Raw genomic sequence first — 23211 nt, 5'->3', positions numbered from 1 at the left:
AAGGGACCCTCAGAGACCACCTAGTTCCAACCTCCTGCCATGGGCAGGTACACCCTCCACTAGACCAGGTTGCTCCAAGTCCCATCCAGCCCTGTCTCAGTGGAGAAACACCCACAAGAAGTAATGCTGGAGGACAGCAGGACAAACATGTGGCCTCTGCTTTGTTCTGCTGATGAATTTCCACTAGTACCTCTCTTCTATCACCTCCATTCTGCTCCAAACACCCTGGGGGGCAGCAAATCAGGTCAGACCCATTAATAGTCCAGGACATTGAAACGCTGCTTTCATGTACATCTTGCTGGCTGTGGAAAATTCCTCATTAAAAAAAAAAAATTGTAAATAACCCCATGTATTTCCTATCAGCATGTCCTGCAGAAAGCACCCTTTTCTGATTTTTTTTTTTCCATTTAAAGTAACTTGTTCTTATTACACTGCAGATGCACAGTTTTGCTTGAATATAGGGGGTACCACTCACCATCCTTTCTTCCTGCTGCTTGCACATTTGTCCTTGCACAATTACAGTGAGCAAAAGGCCAACCAACCTCTGTGTTCAGTAAATTTGGAGGTACCCTCATACTGTTCTTCCATCAACCATGGAAGTGGGAAATGGAAGGAAAAGGAGGAAGAGTTTTGAACTAACACAGGAAACATTTAGATTAGATGTTACAAAGAAATTCTGGCCTGTGAGGGTGTTGAGGCACTGGCACAGGTTTCCCAGAGAAGCTGTGGCTATCCCATCCCTGGAAATGCTGGATTACATTTTACTTACTTCCCTTCATGTTTCTTCTACCCCCAGAAGAAAATAAAAAACAAAAAAAAAAGGCAGGTCTCAGTACTCCCTCAGCTGGAATACTTCAAAACCCACAAAACATGCGGGCCAGCATGGTGTGGACAGATCCATTCCCTTGGGAGCCCATCCTCAGTTCATGTGCAGCGAGGAAAGCACACAGATCCGTGACTCCCTTGGCAGAAAGGGATGTGCCCTTGCAAAAACAGTGCCCTTGGGAACTGTCCTGGTTCTGGCCAGGACAGGGCTAATTTTTGCAGTAGCCAGGAGGAGCCATGGTAAGGACCTGGAGGTTATTCTGTACCAGAGGGAACACTAAACTGGAGAGTACCATTCCAAAACCACGACAGGTTTGCCATCACAACCTAAAAACAAGGTACTGGGGACACGAGGAGGTGTCATTCTGAGCTGTTTTCTTACTTTCTGCAGCAAATATTTTTAAGGTTCTTACAAAACCACGGACACCACCAAGGTGAACCACCAAAGTAGACTCCACAGAGTCCACAGCACAATTTGGACAGTCGGCCTTGCCTTTCACACAGGATAAAAATTTATAGTGTAACAACAAAAATACATGCACAAGAGTTATTTGTGCGGATATTGCAGTTCCAATAAAGGGCAATGAGAAGAACAGAACAGCATTTCTATAACAGCTTAAACAGCAACAAATCTCTGGAATGAGATTTATTCTGAGACCAAAAGTAATTCATATTTACCAATGGATAAATTCTCTCCTCAGGGCTTACAAAGGGAGACAGAATACCGAAACATTCCTATGCTCTTTGACAACGCCTTATAGGCCTGTATCTGAAAGAGATTTTCCCCAAAATATCCTTTCCTTTCCTGCTAATAGGATTACCTTTGACTACACTGTCCTTTGAGAAATTTCAAAAAGCAGTAGTTCAGTATCTCTGCAGTATTACACAGTGAAAGATCTAGATCTGAAAGAGTTGGATTTTACCTGGTGCTTGTAATTTATGCAAAAAGCAAGAAAACATTAATCTACCTTAATTTTCTTGCCTTTTAACTGTATATTAGCTAGTAGAAAAATTGGCATTCCCTAGGGAAATTTTCCATCTCCAACTACTGGTTCCTATAACCCCTCTTGTGCTGATTTTGGTACCTGGCATTTCTTTTACGAGAACATTTTTACCCTATCCCTTCATATCTGCTCTTTCAGCTCCTTAGAGGAGCCTGCTCTGCTCGGCTGTACTTGTTATTACATTCTCAGTGGATGGATTCAGTGGCAACCCTGCATTTTATTGCAGAATCAGAGGATGGCTCAGGTTGGAAGGGCCCTTAAAGACCATCTAGTTCCAACCACACCTGCCACAGGCAGCTTTTTATGCTGCATTTCCCCTCACAGTCAAAGCAGTGGCTTGATGGGGTGCTGGGGAGAGGAGAGGGGATGGACAACAATAGGGAAAAAAAAAAAGGATTTAAAGATGCTCAGAGGACAGAGGGACAAAAGCACAGAGGGACAGGCTTCCACAGCAGACAGGCAAATATGCCACTGTCAGGTGCCATTGCAGCCATTGTCCAGAGAGCTGTACAGACTGAGATTCAAGGACAAGGAAGCTGAAAGTCACACATCCGCTTTTCCCACACTTCCTCAAAAAACCTTCCCTCAGGCAGAAATAGCACTTTAGCATCTATAATCAAGCTGGGATTTCACCAAGATACATATTCTAGTTAAACATGTCAGGCAATAGTCAAAAACCTTGAAGTATAGCCAGTCACACCTAAGGTGGGCAGCCCTCAGCCTTTGCTAGGCCATGCATCAGGGAAGGAGCCCTGACTTCATTTAGTAAACACTCTGTTCAGTAAATCTGCTGTCTTGGCACACTGGCAGCCTCTTCCACTGCATGCCTGTACAGGCAACATCTCCAGAACACCACTCAAAGGCCTCTGTATGCCAACACCCCACCTACTGCTAAAGGGATTGCAGACACACTCTCAAACTCTGCAGTGATGCTGGCAGGATGCTGGAGGATGTTTTGGGGAGCAGGGAAGAGGCCTGGAAAGTGCTGTCCTGCTCCAGGGAATACTGAATGCAGTATTGGATTGCTTGTCCCTAATGGAACTAAATTAAAAAAAAAAATCAACTGTAATCAACTTCTATGTTAATGACACAGAGCCAGGGCTGTTTCCTCTGGAAAGATCGACACGGAAAGTGAAGCAGTATCAATACTAGCAGCATTATCAACACATGACATTTGGAAACTTGGCACAGAGACAACAGTGGGCAGACTCCAGCACAGAGTAGCTCATGGGGCAGGCAAATGAGAGCTTAGCTTTGGCTTAGCTTACCCAGGGGCTTGCTGCTGCTCCTTCCACCCTGCCTCCCCCAGCACTGGCATGTATCCCCCCAGACAAACCTGCACCCAGGGCAGCTTTCTGCTCCTTTAACTGAACCAAACCAAGTCAGCATCAGGCCAGGGAGACACGTGGTCAGGAGCACAGGATGCTCCTTGAGACTGATCTTTCAGACTTCAGCCCTGAGGTCTAAAGTGCCCATAATCTATTTCAGACAGAAGTTAAAATTTATCAGTAGCAACATATCTCTAGGACCACTGTTGCCTTCATTCCAGCCTGATGTAAATGAACACATAAGCAGTCCCAAGCCCCTGGGACAGGTTCACAAGCAAGGGCAGAGGGAGTGTCTGCAGAACCTCTCAGGGCTGGAAGAACAGAGGGACTCACTAGATTTGGCAATGGTGATATCTACAGCCTTCTACTTCTGCAGCTCACTAGTCTGTTTTTCATAACAGTTAGTAGGCACTTGAAGTTTCAAAATGCCCAGCTAAGGCATTGTAAGGAAAGTGTTGCCAGGTTTTCCCCGCTGGCTGCTGTCAAAAGATGGGAGTGCCCAATGTGGATACCCTTTTGTTCTTACAAGACACACTAATTCCTACGCCAAGCCTCATGGGAAGGTGGGGAAGATCTTGTCACAGTAGGAGATTCAGCAGTGACAGCACCAACCAAGCCACGAGAAACAAGAGAAACATGAAAATCGTTGGCTGACCCACCCCGACCCTCACCTTGCAAGCACAGCTCTCCCCCACACAGGAACCGTAGAGAACCATGTGTCTGACCAGCAGACAAGGAGGGAGAGAAACAACTCTCCTGATTAAACATCCCAGCACCAATTCCCACCTTGATGGCAGCCTGGAAGTACAAAACAGAAGCAGCTTCAGAAACGGTTCAGGGATCAACATCAAATGGTAGTTTTGACCTGCTTAAACACCAGCTCATCAATAGCCTGAAAAAATCTTCCTTCCTCCCTGATTTCATCTTCTCCTTTGATGTTTCTAGCTACAAATTTCTCAGCTGAGTTCTGCCTCTTCCCAAGGACCTAATTAGAAGAACCACCAGCCAAAAGGCAGTGGCCACAGCTCCACTGGGAAATAAGGCAGCATGTGGCATGGGAGAAGGAAGGTGACCAGAGGCAGGACCTGGCAGGACACCACAACTTTGTTCTATTTCCCAGTCACACTTAAGACATAGGTTTGAGTCCAGAAGAGCCCTGTTGTTAGACAGAAGGAGGTAAAGGAGGGGAGTAGCTGGTAGGACTCCTAAGAGAGAAACCTGGGTGCAAGCTCTGAATGAAGAGCTTTTGGAGTGAACCCTGACTGTATCTCCCACATCTGTCTGTTAAACAGTTATGATGAACACTGCTATGGGATCTCTTCCTTCTCTTCTTCCCCACAGATTACTTGCTCTACAGCTGTATAGCTTATCCTGTCATGGCACAGGTGACTCTCCTCTACTCCTGTGGTCCCATAACTGTCCCATGAATGAGCTTTCCATCATCTCTACAGTCCTCTCTTACTTTCCTACTCACTCGTTAGGGGTATTGGGATGTCAACACCTCTGCCTCAGATGAATACCCAGAAGGGAGATCTTGGTAAAAGGTGAGGACACCAAGCTCAAGACTGTCAGGAAGCTCGTGGTAAGAGGTTGTGCAAGCCCACCAAGGATGCAGTAGCTTTCAGACACACATAACAAGGAAGAAAGTGCCTGAATTGGCTCTTGGAGACCTGCTGACATGAAAAAAAACCCAGAGATGTCTGGATACTAAACTTTACCCCACAAGGACCTCAGGAAAGAGAAAGACAGGAAAAGAAATGAAAGAAAAATACAGCAGATTAACATTTGTAGACATACACAGGCCCACTTCTGCATCCTGACTGCCATGATCTTAAAAGTTACATGTTTTGTGTTTGCAAACAGCAGATTCCTAACTGGTTCCAGGCACAATAACAGAGATTGGATACACATAAACCCACTGCTACTGCCTCAGACACTGCACTGCCCTGCCTGGCCCAGAGCACGTACCCAGAGAGGATCACGTGTCTCTAAATTAAAGATGCAGACGTGACAGAAACCTCCCTTCAGATGTGCATGTGGGAATTTTACAAGGAATAAACAGATACAGCTTGAATTTTAGAATAAACCAATGAACAGAAGAAAACAGAATTGCAGGAGAAACACAGGAGAGGACTAAATGCTTTGGTCTGCTTTAGGAATGGGCACGAGGTGAGGAGGAGGGCTTGGGCAGAAGATCACATGATCCAAGACTATGCAATGTGCCGGGACCAAGCTCCAGGCTCCAGGAAGGGCCACACCAGGAGGCACAGACACAGCTTTTACTGGGACAAAGGGGCAGAGAGAAAGTTCAAGCCTCTTCTGAGGAACTCGAAGCACCTAATCCCCCAGGCAAGACTAAACAACAAAGAGGACTTAAAAAAAGCCTTGCCCCACCTCATTTCCTTGTTGATGAGTTTTGCCTTCCAATGCTGCCCTAGTTAATCCAATCAATCCCTGCCCTTTCCAAGAGATCCCAGTCTCTGCTTTCCAAACAGTGGCTCTTTCCCAGCCTCCAAACAGTGGCTTAGGACCTCTTAGGACCAGTTTACCCTTTTTCCAGGACAGCATAGACAGCATTTCTATTGTCTACTGTTCACTGTATTCTTCCCCTGCTTGCTTGTTCAACCTTAATCTCCCCTCTCCTCCCTAGTGCTAAGAAGCCAGTGTTTCCAGTCTTGGCCATAGGCCTTATTTTCCAGACAAAACCTGTACATCCTATCCTGAAGAAAGAAACGTGGAGCAGATAAAGGTGCGTTATGATTCTGTGCTTGACCTGACATAGCACTGCCAGCAAACTCCTGCCATGTGCAGTGGACAAACTTCTTCCCCTGATCGTTTTTCCTCACCAATTAATTCCATGATGGATCTGAAGGGCAGCAGAAAGCACAGGAGAGAAGAAAGTAAGTACATACTAATGACTGCAAAAACAAACTGGGAAAATATATCAATTTCCAGTCAGTTGCAAGAATGCTACAGGCAAAATGGATAAAAAAGCCCAAAGCTTAACTTGTATCTCCTAAGCATACTAATCAGCTGCTCTCCATTCCAGCAGCTCTGCCACAGAATTGTGTTAAAAGCAGTCTAACCTGCACCAGGATAGATTCTCAACACTTCCATTTCAGTTTCAAATTGCACTAGAAACACAGTGACAACCTTACGCTAAAATAGCCAAGTGGCAGAGTTGACTTCATGAATGTATTTGGGACTTGGGATCAGGGTAGAAACAAAAGAATTCCACTGTTTAGCTATACCACTGGCAGCCCCTCTGCCCCATCTCCAGCTGTAAATGTCTGTACCTTCAGGAGACAAAGAAAGGTCACTGAAACTGGGCTCAGAACATTACCAGGCCTGACCACAGCTTCAAGCAGACAATGCCCAAGTATACAGTCTAGGCATTTAGTACCTCCAATGTATTTTTATTTTGGGGGATCTGACCAGTTATTTGGCATCCCATGTGGGCACCAGAAATCAGAACAAAGCACTCCAAAGAGTGCTGCAACTTAACTGCCATTTTGCTTAAGGATTTTTGCCTGTCCCAAGCCCAGCATCTTCTAGTTAGTTTTTTTCCACTTAGCTCACTGGGAACAAGTTTAGTCTCTCCTCACCTCTGTGGCAATCCTCTTTTACTAAACTTCATCAGCTCCTCTTTTCTCACAGTCATCTTTTCCAGGAAGAAGATCTTTGATGATCCATTCAATCATTGCTCATATTCCACACCTTTGGCATCAACGCTGAAAAACTGATCTACAGATAAACAGCAACGCTCAGGAAGGACAGCATTTGGCTGCAGACACAGCTATGAGCTCCTAAACCCAGGCTGCCTGTTGCCTTTGAGGTGAGGCCAGTCATGGGTGCTTTTCCTGCCCCTGTGCTAAAGAAGCTCAGTGAACCTGCCATCACATTCTACACCACCACAGCCACGAGTCCTCAGGCAATGCCTACACACCAGCAGAAGAGAAAAGCAGAGGCAGAGCTTCTAGAGACAGTTCCTGACTGCTCCAATCAGTTTTTTTCATGAAATAATTACTCTGAACCTTACTCAGAGCTTTAGGACCATGGCAAAATTTCCACTGGGTTATTTTAACTGTTGATTAATTCTCCTCTCCTGGCACTTCTCTTCGGATTCTTTAACGCGTCTGGTCTCAGGCTCCCCACAGCGTGGGTTCGTTTCCCCACTCACAACACTCCATGCATTGACAGGGAAATGAAAAAAATAATCACATGTCAGAGCTTGCCCTTGATTTTAAAGTCTGTGTGGCAGATTAACATAGTGTGCTCTCCCTCCCCATGCTGCCCTATCTGTTGCACAACAATACGTCAAGGAGTTAATCCCACCATCTGCAGCTGTCAGAGCTCCTACACACCAGGAAACCCAAACACCTACAGCTTGGGAGCACTGAGGGAACATAAAGTCCAACCACATCTTCTACAACCAAACAGCCACATATTAAATGTAACCATATTAATTTCTTTTACCTGACAGCCTGTTTAGGCAATATATACAAGATAATTTTAGATTTAGACATCAAAAAGAGCTCCACAACTCAGCCTGTATAACACCAGCAGACATTCATTATTTACATAATTTAAGAGTTATTAGCTTGATCCCAGTTACATTCTGATTGGTCAGTTCCAACAACACTTGCACGGTAAGTGGTTTTATAAACTACTGCACACAAGAGGACTAAAGCACTAGCATAAATATAAAGTAGGAAGGAGAGTGAGAAGACCCTGGAAAGCTTCCCAAATTGTTTGTGACAGGCATACACTTGATCTCCAGCTTCCAGCTCGGTTGGGCAACAATCGACATGCAGGATCAGCAATGCACAACCCTCCCCTCTCCTTTTTTAGGAGCACACACAGCAGATTTCAAAACTGGGAAGCATTTGAAGAATGGAGCTAGAAAAATAATCACCTGGAGAAGCACAAGGCATGAAATCCACGTTGCTCTGGTCTGCAATTGGAGTGGAGAGATAACTCAAGCCCATTCTCAAGCATCTACTGCAGGTTAACACCTGCTGCACCCAGGGACTCACTCCTGCCCCACATAGCCCTCCCAGCTCACAGGGCAAGTTATGTCCAGGCCAGACACAAGGTGATTTTTTTCTTGCAGCACTAGACAAGTGACTGCCATTGATAAGTAAATGTTTCAGCACAAGGTCTAGACTGGAGCTGCCAAGCAGAAGCCCCTAAAGGACAGACTGAGGTGATCCTGTGTCTGCATGAAGCCTGTGTGTTACTAACAGCCCTTTAACCTTGAATGGATCTTACCAGTTCTACCACTCCAACATTACACAGTGAACTATTGGCTTGGGGTTTTTTTTGTGTGGTGGTGTTGATTACACAGTTCAAGAAGCCTAGCCCATGAAAACATTCATTCCAGGTGATGCCCAAGCACATCAAGTCTCCTTCCCTCCTCCTGTGAGCCCAGACTGCCCCGTAAGTGGAACTGGTCCAAACACTGCTTCACCACCTCTTCCAGCAGCCTCTGCCACTTCTGGTGGCTGCCACTTTTATGCTGTCTCAACTGCTCTTCCCCTTCAGCTCACAGTCCAGAGCTCCCAAAAGCCCTGAGGCACCAGCAGGATCACCAGCTCTGCCATTTACACAACACAGACAATCCCACAGCATCTTCCCTCCACACCCCACCCCCCCTTCTCCGGACAGGCCTACATCCACCCCACTCCTCTGCCTGGCTCCAGGGGACAGAGGCACCACACCACTACCAAGCCCTTCCACAGACCTCTGTGATCATCACTTCACTGCAGACCTCCCACAGCATTCTTCATCTCCTGACAAAGCTAGGCTTGGCTACTCTGTTGGGGACTCTCTGTCTTACCCACAATGATTCTCACACAAGACTTTGTGTCTTGTGTCACCCAAGAGTTGTTTTTCCAAAAAAGTCTTAGAGCTAGCCCCTCTACTCCAATGTGCATGCCCATTTGGTTCACTTAAATGCAAATAAAACCTTTAAAAAAGAAAAATCTAAATCTAGGCCCCTCTAGGAAAGGCAGCAGCTCTTTAAAATTTTTTTCCAGCCCATCACCTCTTCCCCTTTTCTTTATTTGAAACTTGCAGATCAGCATCGGTCATCCATCTCGGAATGACATTATCCTGGTAGAATCTATTTTAAAGCAAGCAAAATATTTAAAAAATGACAGGGCTCTGACACTTTGTACTTGATTCTCTCTACCCCCCCTGCCAGCAGCACAGGCAGACAGTAAGAAGTCTCATTTACACTGTGTCTGCGCTAGAACAAGTGGGTCCAGCCCCATCCACCCCACACAGGGATGAGATCAGCAGCTGCCAGCACAGAGCTGTGGCAAGAACACCCATGGCGTTAAAAGAAATAACGGGGTGGGGAAGGACCCAAACTACTCTGAGTAGTTCTCTGACACTCCTTGTTCTCAGCTTTCAGAGCTGCCAGACATTTGGCATTGCCTTGATCTTCTTAGGTCTGAGACTACAACAGCAAACCTTGAGACACACCTGCCCCTTCACCTCTCTGCGTTCAGTATCCCCATGCTTACAGGGGAACAAGGACTGGCATCCTTCCTGTGAAGAAAGTGCTCCCTGAACACAAAAACCACACCCCCCTTCCCAAGCAGTATCTTGAAATATTTAGGCTCACCGTGCCCAAAAAGCTATACCTACTGAGAACACCTGCATCCCCAACAAAATACCATACTAGTTCCCAGAAGAGAAAGGCTTTTACTGTAAGAGAAGCCAGCAGATCTTTCCACATTGCACAGAAGATGCTGGCAGAAACAGTATTTCTCTGCATGAAAAGGGCTATGGCATGAGCACTGTGCCTGCTAATTTCCTAATATGGATCACAGTCCAATGGATTGAGATCCACATGCCTACAGACTCATCACTGAGTCTCACTTGGTCTAAGACTGAGTTCAATATTTTTACCCCACTGACAGGATATTAATTTTACCTAATGGACCAAGAGTTGCCAAGAGCTATGAGCTATTTTTCACATTTTTCTGGCTTTGTTCAGCTTTCCTTTCCTGATGAGGACCTCCCCATTTAGTCCTGCCTTTGCTGAGGTGTCGCAGCACAACTTGAAGAAATGCCAGCTTCATGGCAGATCTCAAACCAAGAGTGCAAAGCACAATCTGGACTTCTTCAGGAGGTAGGACTGATCCAAGCCACTGTGCCAGGAACAATGTTTGATGATAACAAGAAGGCTGTTCCATTTCAGAGGTTTGCAGGTTTGCATATCACCATCCTAAAAATAATTCAGGACAGAAAGCAGCAGCCAAGTCCATGGTGTTGTGGTAGAGCCCCCACCCATATGAGGAACACATGGCACCCACCAAGTTGTGAGGAACCTGCCCCTTTGGGTGGACACCTTCGGGCAGGGGATAGGGAGATAAGGAAATCTGCAGGATGTAATGTCAAAACACCCAAGACATTGCGGGTAAGAGAGAAACGTGTCATTGTCCCCCCCTGCCAATCCTCATATGTGCTCTACCATGCCAGGCCAAGAAGCAAAGATTAGTTAATGAAGCTTTGCTTCCACTGAGGACCTTCCAAAAATCAGAGCCAGCTGTTGGAAACCAATGGCTGATGCTGCTAAAACTGGAAAAAAAATATTTTTCCTGCCATTCCTGCTATTCCAGTTGCCTTTGCTGGAACCAGTTCACCTCCCCCAAAGGTCAACAGTGTGCAAAATATTGCCAGTAAGACGTGTACAGGAGATATTCATAGAGGAGATGTTCACTCCTAGCCAGGATTTGTACACAGCTCTTTCTGAAGCCTGAAGCACACTAGCTGCAAAGTCAGTGCTACAGCCTTCTTCCACGGATGTTACATAATAAATAATGCATTTAAGTATTGTGATGCTGGACTCCAAATCCCAGCCTCACTTAGCCTTTAAAGACTGCGTCAAAATTATTTATAGTGTTTACATTACAGAGGATAGGGGGGTGGTACCATCAGATCTCATTTAAAGATTACTTTCAGATGAAGCAAGACTGGTTCTTTAACATTTTCTTCAAGCAGAAAAAGGTGGCAGCCGCAGCTGGAGCACAGCAAACAAATCCATAAATGCATATGGACATATAAGTCAAATAAGAATTAGGCTGAGCAAAAAACAAGTTAGCTCTGAAAGATTCCTTTGGCTGCTTTTCCACATATTGTGCTGACCATTTGTGGTTTAATCTTAGAGAAGCTCTCCCTTGTTTGAGCCTGCAACCCTTCCAAGCTTCCAAGAAGCAGGTTTTACTGTAATTACTCCCTGGTTTTTTTTTACTGGCTAAGGTTTTCATATAAGCATTGTTGTTTTTTTACACTTACTGCACCAGGAAAAACTGAAGGAGGAACTGGAAAATTTTGTTCTGTGCCCTGTGGAGATGAAAAATATCATTCAAAAATATAGACCTGACCTAGAAAAAGGAAGAGTTATTCTGCTGCCCTCTAATGAGCACTTCTAACATCTGAAAAAGAACACTCTCTGTTCTGGCAGATTTGTTGTGCTCTCTTGCTACAGAGTTGTCAACAATGCAGGCACAGCTGGAGCAAGGCAGCACCTCCTACACAGCGAAGACACGCAGAAGAAACATCTGGATGGACCCAAGATCTGCTCTGTACTTCCCTGAACTTAGAGTATATGGCTGTGCCCTGTTCTGTTCCCTTTCCTTCCCTGAACAGAAGGAGGGGAGAGGTTCTAATTCTGACCCTCAGGATGCAAGGGCCACAATGTTATTACAGGTATACACGTACCACAGACACGTGGGATAACGACTTGCTTAAACATCTGTGAGCATTAATGAAAAGCAAAGGAATTCAGTTTTCATGCAAGGTGGATCTGCACAATGCTCAGGAGACATTCAGTTGAAAGAGACAGTAAGGAAGGCAGAGGAACAGCCATAGAGCAACAGTTCTACTTGGTATTGAGCTTCATCTCAATTTTTACTGAGCTACAGTGATGCAATGGGTTGACCTGGGCCAGCTGCCAGACGCCCACCCAGCTGCTCCCTCCCTCCCCCTCCTCAAAAGAACAGGTGAAGAAAAGAAGATGAAAAGTTTGTGGGCTGAGATAAACAACAGGGAGATCACTCACCAATTACCATCACAGGCAAAACCAACTAGACTTGGGGAAAATTAATGCAATGTATTGCCAATGAAAATAGAATCAGGCAGTGAAAAACAATGACAGACTAAAACACCTTCCCCCACCCTTCTCAGCTCCACTCCTTCATTCCTGACTCCCTTAAGCAGCCCAAGGGGCCAGGGAATGGCATTACAGTCGCTCTCTGCTGCTCCTTCCTCCTCACACTTACCCACTGGGGTCCTTCCCGTGGGAGAGCACCTCCTCTCCTCCTTTTCCGTCCCTGGTCTTCACAGGGCTCTCACTTTTTCTACTCCTCTTTTTTTCACTCCTTCTTAATTACATGTTTTTCCAGACACAGCACCATTGTGGCAGACAGGCTCAGCTGTGGCTGCACTGAATGCACTTCAGCTCCTGGACCTGGATGTGTCCAGAACATGAGAGCTCTGGCCTCTCCTCCACTACCAAAATCTTGCTACTTACATCCAATACAAGTAAACAGCCCAATGCCCTCTATTTTGGAGGAAAAAAATATATGAAGAAGTCATAATAACTCCACATTAGCAGTATCTGCACATTTTTATGCTATTTCCATAAATAAAACCCACTCAGGTACAGGCACTAAAGCAACAAGCACACCTGTATCCACAGAGGAGCACACCTAAGCCCAGCCCACACCTAAGCCCAGCCCTGCTGTCACAAATCACTGGCATGAATCAAAAGCAATAGCCAGAGGCTTCACTGAGCAAAACACGGTTAAAACTGGGATTTCTGGCAGCAGAATTCCTGCAGTCAGGAAGAGGCTTTCCATGCCTCCCTATCGATAGGATCACCAGGTTATTTCAACTCAAAGCACATTGCAAAATAACTCCTGCATGCACAGACACAGCCTTTACTCGTGGCAGCTGGGAATGTCCTCCCCATGCTAAAGAGGCACATTCCCGTTACATAAGAACGCTCGGTGACCTGAATTTACAAATAATCTTTGAGAGGAAAACAGACATAAGGAAAAACAAAGTTAAAAAGCAGCGTAGCCAGGAAATGCAACAAAAGGAAACGAGCCCAGAGTCTGCACACACACAGCCACATGAGGTGTGAATGTCCACGACACCCACAGAAGCCCAGAGTCTTTAAGCAGATCTATTGATTTGCTGTGTGTTCTCCATGCACAGTCGAGCACACAGCACAGGGGGGTCAGGAAACAAGTTTGTGCGTCCCATCTTCCCTCAGACTTTCTGCCACGGGCTCTCTAGAACACCACGTTTCATTGGAGTTGGTTACCAATATCACTAAATGGAACGTTTTCAAGAGTACCTTCCAGCTCACAGTCCCTTCTTGCTTGAACACCTATTCACCTCCAGCAGGATTTTCTCCAGGATTTTTTGTGGTTAGCCTCATGGAATATTTGCAACACTGCTAGTTTAATCTAAACCTGTCCAAATCACCATTTCAAACAACCCAGAATACTTCAGTACCTACTCATTTAATCCTTGCATAGTTATGTTTCCTGCAGTTAGCTTAGACAACGTACACTGAGATTTACGGTGTTAAAAACCTTATTTTAAAAAACAACAAAACCCTCTTATTTCCTTTTTATAAGCCACTTGACTAAAAAGCTAAACCCAAATTAAGTGTTGTTACCAGTTATGCCACATATGACCATCAATAGTGCCACTTTGAAATGCTAAAGGGGGTAAACAGACCTTCAGCTGACATATGCATTTTCACCCAAGCATAAAGAAAACCTTGACCCATAAATTGCTCACAAAGACTAGAATAAAAGATAACTTGCACAGAATAGAATAATACTATAGATGCCTCTTTGAATGACAGACATGAACACTTGAGATCTCCTTTTAAATACACAGCCTCAGTAAGACCCATATTAGCAGGGCAAAGATTTATCTGTCAGTAAAACAGAAATCTGATTTATGTAGCATGGAAGTTTGTGGAAAAAATACCCAAGCAAAATAACCTTCCTCACACAGGCATTTCCCAGGGGTGTCAGCAGAAGAAAGAGGAGGCTGACTTATTCCTGCACCTAAAAAGCATGTCGAGGCAAGTCAGAAGGGGCAACCCGGAAGAGGGAAACCTCTCATCCCATCCACCCTTTACCAGCCTCTACCAATTATCTAAAAAGAGCATCTATTAGACTCCCAGGACATGTATTTCAGAGAGGTTTGACAGCTTGACACTGCCCCATACTGCTGCTGGGGAGAAGGAAAGGGCTCTGACTTCCAGAGCTATCCATCTGCCCTCTCCACAAGCCCTTCTTCACCCCTCTTGGGATTCGGTTTCTCAGTTTATGCAGGGTGAAACTACCCCTCTCATGCCCCACGAGAGGTTTGCATTACTGAGACTTGTGCTGGGAAGTCTCTTTGCCACAGGTGCAGAGCCATTCCACCTCTCTCTTTGTAGCACTTATAATTTTATAACTCAATTATGCCAAAGCTTTAGTATTAGTACAGCAAAGACAAAGATTTCAGTTCACAACGCTCTTCTGCAATGCTGCAGCTCCAGTACTCTCCTAAACAGGGCTGATCTATTTTTGTGTAAGTAAGGATGTCTGACCATTTTAAACTCATTTATTCAGCAGGAGAATACCACGCTAGATTAGTATCCTTTTAAAACTCATGATCACACAGAGCAAGATGTGGCATGACTTGCAACTGCCACGCCCTGTCACACCTCGCCAGGAAGGCAAAGAGGCACACTGGCCCCAAATTCAGTCCCTTCAGGGGCACAAGGGACTGACATGTTTGACCTAAAAAGCACATGTTTGGGCACTCAGCTTTCACAAAGGCCAGAAGAAGGCTTTGCAAATGCACAGAGCAGTAGCTCAGGAGCCTCACCAAAGGAGTCCCCAGTCCCTCACTGAGCGGTACCCTCCTCTCCAGCCACCCAGCAGCACAGAAAGGCTGCTCCAGGGCAAGCACTGAACTTCCACCAGTGCTACTGGTGAGCATTACACAGCAGGTACAGCCAAGGAGGCAACCATAATAAGAAAGAACAGAGATCTGACACATCCTTCAAACTCCTAAGATTCACTTCAGGCTCTTCCCACCACCGACAGCCTCCTCCCCTGGAGTAGGCTGCAAACATTTTGGGAGCCTGGGGCTCTCTAGAAAACTTTCCTGTGTCTGTGTAACGCTCAGTATCCATGACCACTAGTTAATTAGAGCATTTGGGGCTTTTTAATGTTAATTTTAAGAACAGGGACTTAGCCACAGCTAGAGGGAGGGGAAGAAAACAAAACAGTTAATTAGTTCCGTAAATATTAACACAACTGATTCCCATAATCTGGCAGAAGGCGCTCACAACATGGAAATGGTCCGTCTCCAGAAGGGAAGTCAAAGCACTGGAAATAGTGCAAGTTTCAGAGTTTCAGACACTCATTTACCGCTTTTAAATTAATTGCATTGACTTTAATTAAAGTGGAGCTTCCTACAGCTATTCTCACAGCACAGACAAATTGTTACAGTAACTTTAAGCAGTGTGGATTTTTTACCTTTTTTTTTTTTTTTTTTTTTTTTTTTTTTTTTTTTTAGTTATTATCATTTAAGGCACCGATGTTTTTAGCTTTCAGTAAGATTCTCACTCCAAATTCTCCCAGGAGCTACCCACAGCAGGTCACTGTTCTCTGTTTCAAGCAGTCCCCACAGTTGTTCACCACTGCTACAGAACTTGGTCAATCCGACTCCTGAATCAAGATCCCACTGACTTTAATTCTCCAGACCAAAGGAACAGAAAAACCCTCTGGCTTCAAGGTGAGTTGTTGAAAACTACAGAATCTGTTTGAGGTGTCCTGTAGACTGAGGTCGTGTGACCTCACTGGAGAGGCTTCCCCTACCACAAACCGCTATCGCAGCTCCTTTCAAACACAGTGCAGTTTTCTAACAGCCTGTTAGAAAACTCACACACCAAATCTGCCCTTAAAAGGTGATCTGGCATTGTCAAGATAAGAGTAGCTCCTAATGATGCAGTCAACAAACCAAACAGATTTCAGTTAAAAAGCAAGGGAAAAGGAACTTAAACTGCTACTAAAGCCATTTACCCAGACATGGTAAATTGCCATCTGTCACTTTATCAAGCTACCAGGATGGCCAACCTTGGGCCAGGGAGAGAGGGTAAAGAATATCACTTTGCCTGTTTAATCTCTGCCTAGCATTTTCCCTTCCCTGGGAATTTTTCCTTTCTTGCAAATTCTGTTACTAGGGGTTTCAAGGACTTTCACACACAATGTCAGAAGCAACACCAGCTCACGGAGGGAAATTTGCCATTTGAGCAGAGACCTGCATGCCCACTCCTGGGACACATCCTTGATCTGTGCGGGTGACACGAAGGAAGACAGACATCTTGCAGAAGGTACAGGGTGGAGGAGGGGAGCTAAAGCAGGAATTCCCAGCTCAAATGCAAAGCTGCTCCTCCCAGATCCACGCGCCAACCAGGTATTTTCAAAGACATTAAAACGATTTCAGTGCAACAGCACCAAGGGCATCGCCAGCAGGCTACCTCCGACACCAGCTTCAGGGAGAGCATCTCACCACTCCCAAAATCCACACAGACCAAAGCTTAGGCAGCTGATAACAAAGACAGACAGAGCAGGAACACCTTGTCATTTTGGACTGGCGCCGCACGTCACACTCCACGCGCACGTCGGAGGTGCTGCAGCAGCTCCTCACAGGATGCTCACTGCCATCCTCAGAGTGTGGAGCAACCTGTTTACACCCCTTTCCATCTGAGGGGTGTTACGGTGGGGAACAGCTTGGGGAAGGCGTTCTGCACAAAACAAACATAAGACAGGCGTGACAGCTGCCAGCACGGAATGGAAAACTGAAGAAAAGCAACAGCAGCAGAACTGTGAGGATCCAGCAGCTTTCCACACCAGGGATGTGCTGGATGACCAGCACAAGCAGATTTAAAAATTCCCCAACATGCAATAAGAAAAAGCAGAAAATGCTTAGAACTAATATTCAGAAAGAGTGCATTCATTAAAACAAACAGGTTTGTTTTTTTTTTAATCCTTCTATTGTTAAACACCCCATTATGCCAGCAGAGGGGAAAAACCCAAAATGCAAACAAAGAGGAAGGTGATCAGGGATGAGGATTAAAGAGGAGGAGCCATAATATTTAAGGCAACAAACAAGCAGAAATGCAATGAACAGACAGGAGTAAATTACAGGACACAAAGATTTGCATGCTGTCAAGAGCTCCTGAAGAGTAAAGGGAGCCTGGCCATATCTGCAGTTCTGCCAGCAACACGAAAGTGGATCCACTGCAAGGGTAACCACGAGTCCAGACACTGCAGGAACAGCAATACTGTCAGAGGGATCTCACAGGGATTCTGGTACATCACCCATAAAAAAAAGGAAAACAAACCCAAAACAGGACAGCAAATCATATTGCATGAAGTTAATGCAGGACCACAATGCCAACCAACCACAGCTTCTCTGCTTCTCTCTGAAGCTTCAGAAAGAGGAAATAAATTGGACAAGCGGGTGCAGAGCCCAAGCAGAAGGAAGCAGATAATGTGACAGACCCAGCAGATATGGAACTTCTGAGCAGAAGCTGAGGTGCAAACCAGAGAGGCACAGTCAGTGACGCTGCAGAGGGAGGCTTGGTAACAAAAGGAACTCACAGAGAACCTCAGAAAGGGGGAAAGCAAGGCTGTACACAGCCTGGAGACTTTAGAAATTCTATTCACTGCTGTCAGGTTCCTGCCCGGTCTGATTTTATTCTCTCCTATCTCCACATCTCTTCAGGAGGATAAGGGAATTCCTTGTCAGATGCTCAGTAATTTCTCTGCTCTACTCCCCTCTGTGCCACTGACAGAGGATCCCACGCCACAAGACAGTCCTGGACTTCAGACCACAACCTCTGTCCAGGCTGATGTCCTAGAGGACTCCATGCCCCACACCTTGGTACAGAACCACAGACTCACGGAGTGATTTGGGATGGAAGAAACCTTCAGAGAGCATCTAGTCCAACCTGCCTTTCATTTGTCACTAGACCAGGTTGCTCCAAGCCCCACTCCCATCCAAAATGGCCTTGAACACTTCCAAGGATGAGGCAGCCACAGCTTCTCTGGGCAACCTGTGCCAGGGCCTCACCGCTCTCACTCTTTAACTCCAATCCAAACCTACCCTCTGGTATACCTTATGGTCTCTTGAAAGACCAATAACAGGTCCAGGACCAGGGGAAGCAAATGGTTTTAATCCACATTTCACATTTTCCTGGCTCACTGGTGGCACAGGGGGAGCTAGAGAATCTGCAGGAAAAGCTACTCAGGCCACAAACTCAGAAATCAGGATGAAAAGCTAAGGTTTCACTAGCAATTATGAACTTGCTGCTGTTGCACTTCTGCTTTCTCAACAACACAGCTTGTCACAGTTCCCTTCTGGAGTAGCTGAAAATAAAGCAGGAAGCTACCAGTCCAGTTGTTCATATCATTCCACAGCTGGTTCATCATCCACTCCAAAAAAAAGAGACTTTCACAGGCAACTGGTTTGCCAGAGCCATGCCTGAACAGGCCCTCGCTTCAATGAGCAAACACTGAGGAAGCAAAGCTAAAGAAAACAAACAAACAAGAAAAAGCAGCAGCAATCCCCTATATGACAGGCCATTATTTCTGACTTGGTAGGAAACATTTTAATTCCCACGCTACAGAGGCTCACCCAGATGAGATTTATTCACTCCCATGAGTCACAGAGGTCCCTGCCTGGATTAGATTATGGCAAAGCCTTTGAATTTATATTACGTCAGTGGCTAAGTAAACTACCCTGACAGGAAACAATCACCGAGCAAGCAAGTAACTCATGGACTGAACTCCAGCGCTCACAGGGATGGCACTGGCTTTTGTTACCTATGTGTGTGTGGAAATCATCTGGAATTTGGCATTAACACGAGCTAATGATTAAAGACAAAAAGCAGAGAAGGGGAAAGTAGTGGCAGCAGGTCTTTTTCACAGCACGACACAGCTCAGAGCTCCTGCATTAAAATACTTTCCGTTTTAGACCACTGGCTTTTTATGTAACACAATGCAAGACTCACCTACAATCAATTCCATTTTGGTGACATTTTTTGTTACAGTTCCACCCTCTCCTTCTCATGCCACAAGGATTACTGATGCCAGAACAGCCTGATGAGCTGGTACCTCACACTAATAAGCACGCTGAATCAGCCTTGTGTCCAAGGGAAACAACAGACCATTACCAAGAGTAACAGATACTTCCAAAGGGCACCCTGGATTCACCAGCAACCCCCAGAAAAACAAGGGTTTTGGCTGGCAAGAAACAACACCCCACTTTATCCTCCCAGAACAAGGGGCCTCTTTCCATCTCCTTTCAGCACCAGCACACACAACCACTCGTGTTAAATGAGATGTTAACCCTGCCAGAGACACTGAACTTTCCAACTTTCACATCGTGTTTCCCCCTGTTCCCTCAGAATAACCACAGCCAAAAGCTGGTCACTTACTAACTGGGGAAAACTAAGGGGAAATAATGTAGAGAGAGAGGTGGCCTCCCTTATTGACAACCACAGATGACAGCCCCCAAGCCCCACCACGATGATTGCTTGGTTTCCTGCAGGATTGTATCCCTTTGGCTCTGGGACATCAAAGCAGGTCTTCCAGATGAAGCCTTTCATCCCCTGGAAGTAACCATGCTCTGCTGTTGTTTAGTTAGCCTCTGTGATGCTACACATAGCATTGAATAGCTGCATGTGTCATGGATTTATTTTCAGGGCATAACAATGCTCTCCACATCATTCTCTTTTCCTCCCACTCCCCAGCAGCCAATTTGCTTTTCCGGCCACTGTTGAGCTCCAAGTTGACATCTTCTAAAATTTAATCCAATTCCAAGCGCTTCCTCAGCCTAAATTTTATTTGGAAGAGAGTCACAGCACAAGGCCAGATCGAAACACAAAACACACAGATATCAGCAGTCTTGGATAATCTTTGATAAATCTTGGATAACGTGAGGCACACACGCAGATAGAGGACAAACATACCTGCTTTCTCAACTGCCACACAGCATCCTTGGCAGAAAAAAAAATCTTCTCTAGCTATGAAAAGCACATGAGATAGAGTGAGCCCACCTACAGTCTGCCAACTTGACCTTCTCAGAGCTTGAAAAGCAAGTGGGAGAGAAGCACGCTTTTGTCTTGCTATTAAATCTTAAAATAGCAATGTGTAGGAGAATCCTACCCTCCTGCCCTGTGCACTAAGCTGAGGGGGAAGGGAAGAATGGGGTGGAGGAAAGGTTGAAGTCAAGCTGAATTTTCTGCTGAACAGGGTCTGAGCTGACCAGAGATGCCAGGAGACAAAGGATGTCTGCCTAGAATCTCTTTTCTAACTCCAGGCTGTCTGCCATTGTATGCACAGCCTAGTTACAGTTCACTGAATTAACACAAAAAAATGAATTGATTTCCATAATGAAAAAGCCTCTACATGGCTCCAGAGTGAGACAAGAAGAAAGGGCACAACAGCTCGGGAGGATGTAAAAAAAATAATCAAATCACTTTTTGCCTGTTGAAATACAGTTTTGAGCTCCCAAATGAACAGTTATTTTTAGCTGATCATCTGTAAATTGAGAGGGAATACAAAGCATCAGGGTCAGCATCACTGTTTGCAGGAAGCCAGTACATAGCCTAGAGAGAGGCAGTCAGGCACCACACATCTGCATCATCAGCACTGCACAGGGACCAGCAGCACGGCTCTATTTATAACCCAGACGTGTGCAGCTGTACTCTGCAATGAAGGGCTGGGATTGCAGGCTGCCAGCCCTCAACAACATGCTGCCTGATTTAATTAAAGAGATGGCAATGTGCACATGCACACACAGATGCATACATGTCCTTTTCCCAGGAGAGTTACCAACAGTGAACTCGCTGTTTTGAAAACAATGCATTTCACCAAGGTTACTGTGCAGGCAGCAGGCAAATGTGTCCTCAAACAACCCCTCCACTTCCTCACTCTGCTCTGTGACCAAATATGACCAATAGGCAGCTCACCACTGCTCAGGTAACCACTAGCCCTTGAGTGGCTACTGGGTTTGTTTGTAGCCCTGAACAGGAAAACAAAGCCACTGTAGTATTTATATGCACGAAGAGAAGAAATTCATTTAGTTTGCAAACAAGGTATTTGGGAGTCACACACACCTTCTGCATCAGGACAGCTTGTTGTGCCATCAGGTTCCATTCAGAGGTGAAACCTGCTTTCACCTCTAGCTCTGCCTGTCAGCGAGCAGTCAGAGGGAGCATTTCCTTGTTGTGGGACTAGAAATCAAAAGGCTCTATCACGTCCTCCCTGCTCCCACTCTCACTTCCCATACTCCCTGCGAGCTGGACACTTCTGCCATGAGTCCTTCAGCCAGGGAGCAACAGTAAAGGACAGGAGGAGAAGACTTGATGCAGTCAGGCTGCAGTGTGTATGTTGGTACACAATGAGCAACTTGCTGACAAAATACTGGGTTATGAATGGCAGCTGCTAGTGAGGCAAAAGCAGCCATAAAGGAAGCTCAGAGATCAGGTCGCAGCCTGGCCCCTGCTGTCCTCTCAACCCCTGGGAGTCTTGGGCTGCATGAGGACACCCCACAGATAACATGAAGCTAGTTCCCCATCTAGGGATCACCAAGCACATCCTTGCTGTTCTGCCTCCACCCCAAACAAAACCAAACCTCTTTTAAAGGCCCTCGCAGGAACATGGGAAGGGATGTTTGGGTTGTATTCCCCTGGGCTTGTTCTGACAGTCATGGCAAATACAGTCCCCAGTGTCTTTGCTCACAACCTTATGTGGCACTCATTCAAAATACAACAAACCTGTCCTGGAGGAAGTGATGCTTCTGGAGTCCAAGTCGAGCTTCTTGACCAGGGTATCAGGGTCAATCTTCAGCCCAGAAAAGACATCAGAAGATGAGAAGGCCCAGTCCTTATCCAAAAGAAACATTAACCAGGAATCAGTATAAACATGACCAGGCAACATTTAGTTAAAAAATCCCCCCCCAAAAAATCAAACCTAGCACCATCCAGAAGGGGACAGTGGTAGGGAGTAGGTGCCTCTCCTGAGCTGGCAGGGGCAGGTAAGTCACCCCATTGGCCTGCCCGCCCCCCGCCAGGCTCTTCCACACAGAAGGAAGTTTCACAAAGTCTCATTTTGGACTGTTCTGCTCCTAACAGATTTCTGCTTCAACCCGACCTCACCTCTGAATTGCATTCTCACTGAAGTGCATTCAGGAGAGCTCTCCCAGAAGAGCTTCGAACAGCATCCTCAGCAAATGACAGATTTATTACAGGTACAGAACAATACAGATAAGCAACAAATGAGTAGATTAGGGGATTAAAGCCTAAAGCGATGGACATTAAGCAGATTCAGTGACTACTAGCAACTCACTAGATCTTGGGCATCATGCTTTAAGCATGCAGCGCCTCTAAGTCCTAAGCCCTGCAGTAGCTACTCTGGCTGGATTAGAAGAATTTATTACTTTAGCCAGCAGTATCTACCAGCACTGACACATAACTTCATAGTGGTATAAAGCCAGCTGTATTTGGCACAGGCAATTCCTCCACCCTCACAAGGAAAGCTTAGGCACATAAAAAACATTTACTGCTGTTGGGTTCTTGCTGTGAGGGGGCTAGGGAAGGCATCCAGCTTTAACCTGAAGTGTGTACTCATAACACAGCTGGGGAAACCAGACACTGTCTGCATCTCCTACATGATTGTGTGTGCAAACTGACAGCTCCTCTCCACCTGCCCTAACCTAAAATCAAAGAGAACCACTGCAAAATGAGCCAGGCAGCCTCTTCTCTCACCCCTTCTCTCCCAACACTTGTTGGCAATGATCCTCACTGCTGCATCCACGTTACCCCCACTGCAACGCAGCACAGGCACCCTGTCCCCAGCAGCAGGAACAGTGCTGCTACCCCCCTACATCTGTCACCACCCTGCGTGGGCTCTCTGCAAGCCTGGGGATCGCAGCTGCTGCTGCGGGGCGGT

At 45.9% G+C, this 23211-nt stretch overlaps 1 protein-coding gene across 2 annotated transcripts in view; it reads right to left on the bottom strand.

The window, feature by feature from the left end:
• Positions 1 to 22179, bottom strand: part of FAM207A (family with sequence similarity 207 member A) — a 35214-nt gene extending 13035 nt beyond the window's left edge. For both annotated transcript variants that reach the window (XM_029959565.1, XM_029959566.1), the window contains exon 1: positions 22038 to 22179. In XM_029959565.1, the coding sequence (XP_029815425.1) occupies positions 22038 to 22164 (127 nt within the window). In that variant the 5' untranslated portion in view covers positions 22165 to 22179. The remainder of the gene's footprint in view (positions 1 to 22037) is intronic.
• Between the last annotated feature and the right edge of the window lie 1032 nt (positions 22180 to 23211).

Source organism: Manacus vitellinus, unplaced genomic scaffold, assembly GCF_001715985.3.
Source record: "Manacus vitellinus isolate BGI_N305 unplaced genomic scaffold, ASM171598v3 scaffold_20_pilon, whole genome shotgun sequence".
NCBI lineage: Eukaryota > Metazoa > Chordata > Aves > Passeriformes > Pipridae > Manacus > Manacus vitellinus.
The sequence above is the reverse complement of the archived record's forward strand: the minus strand, read 5'-3'. Positions and strand labels throughout refer to the sequence as shown.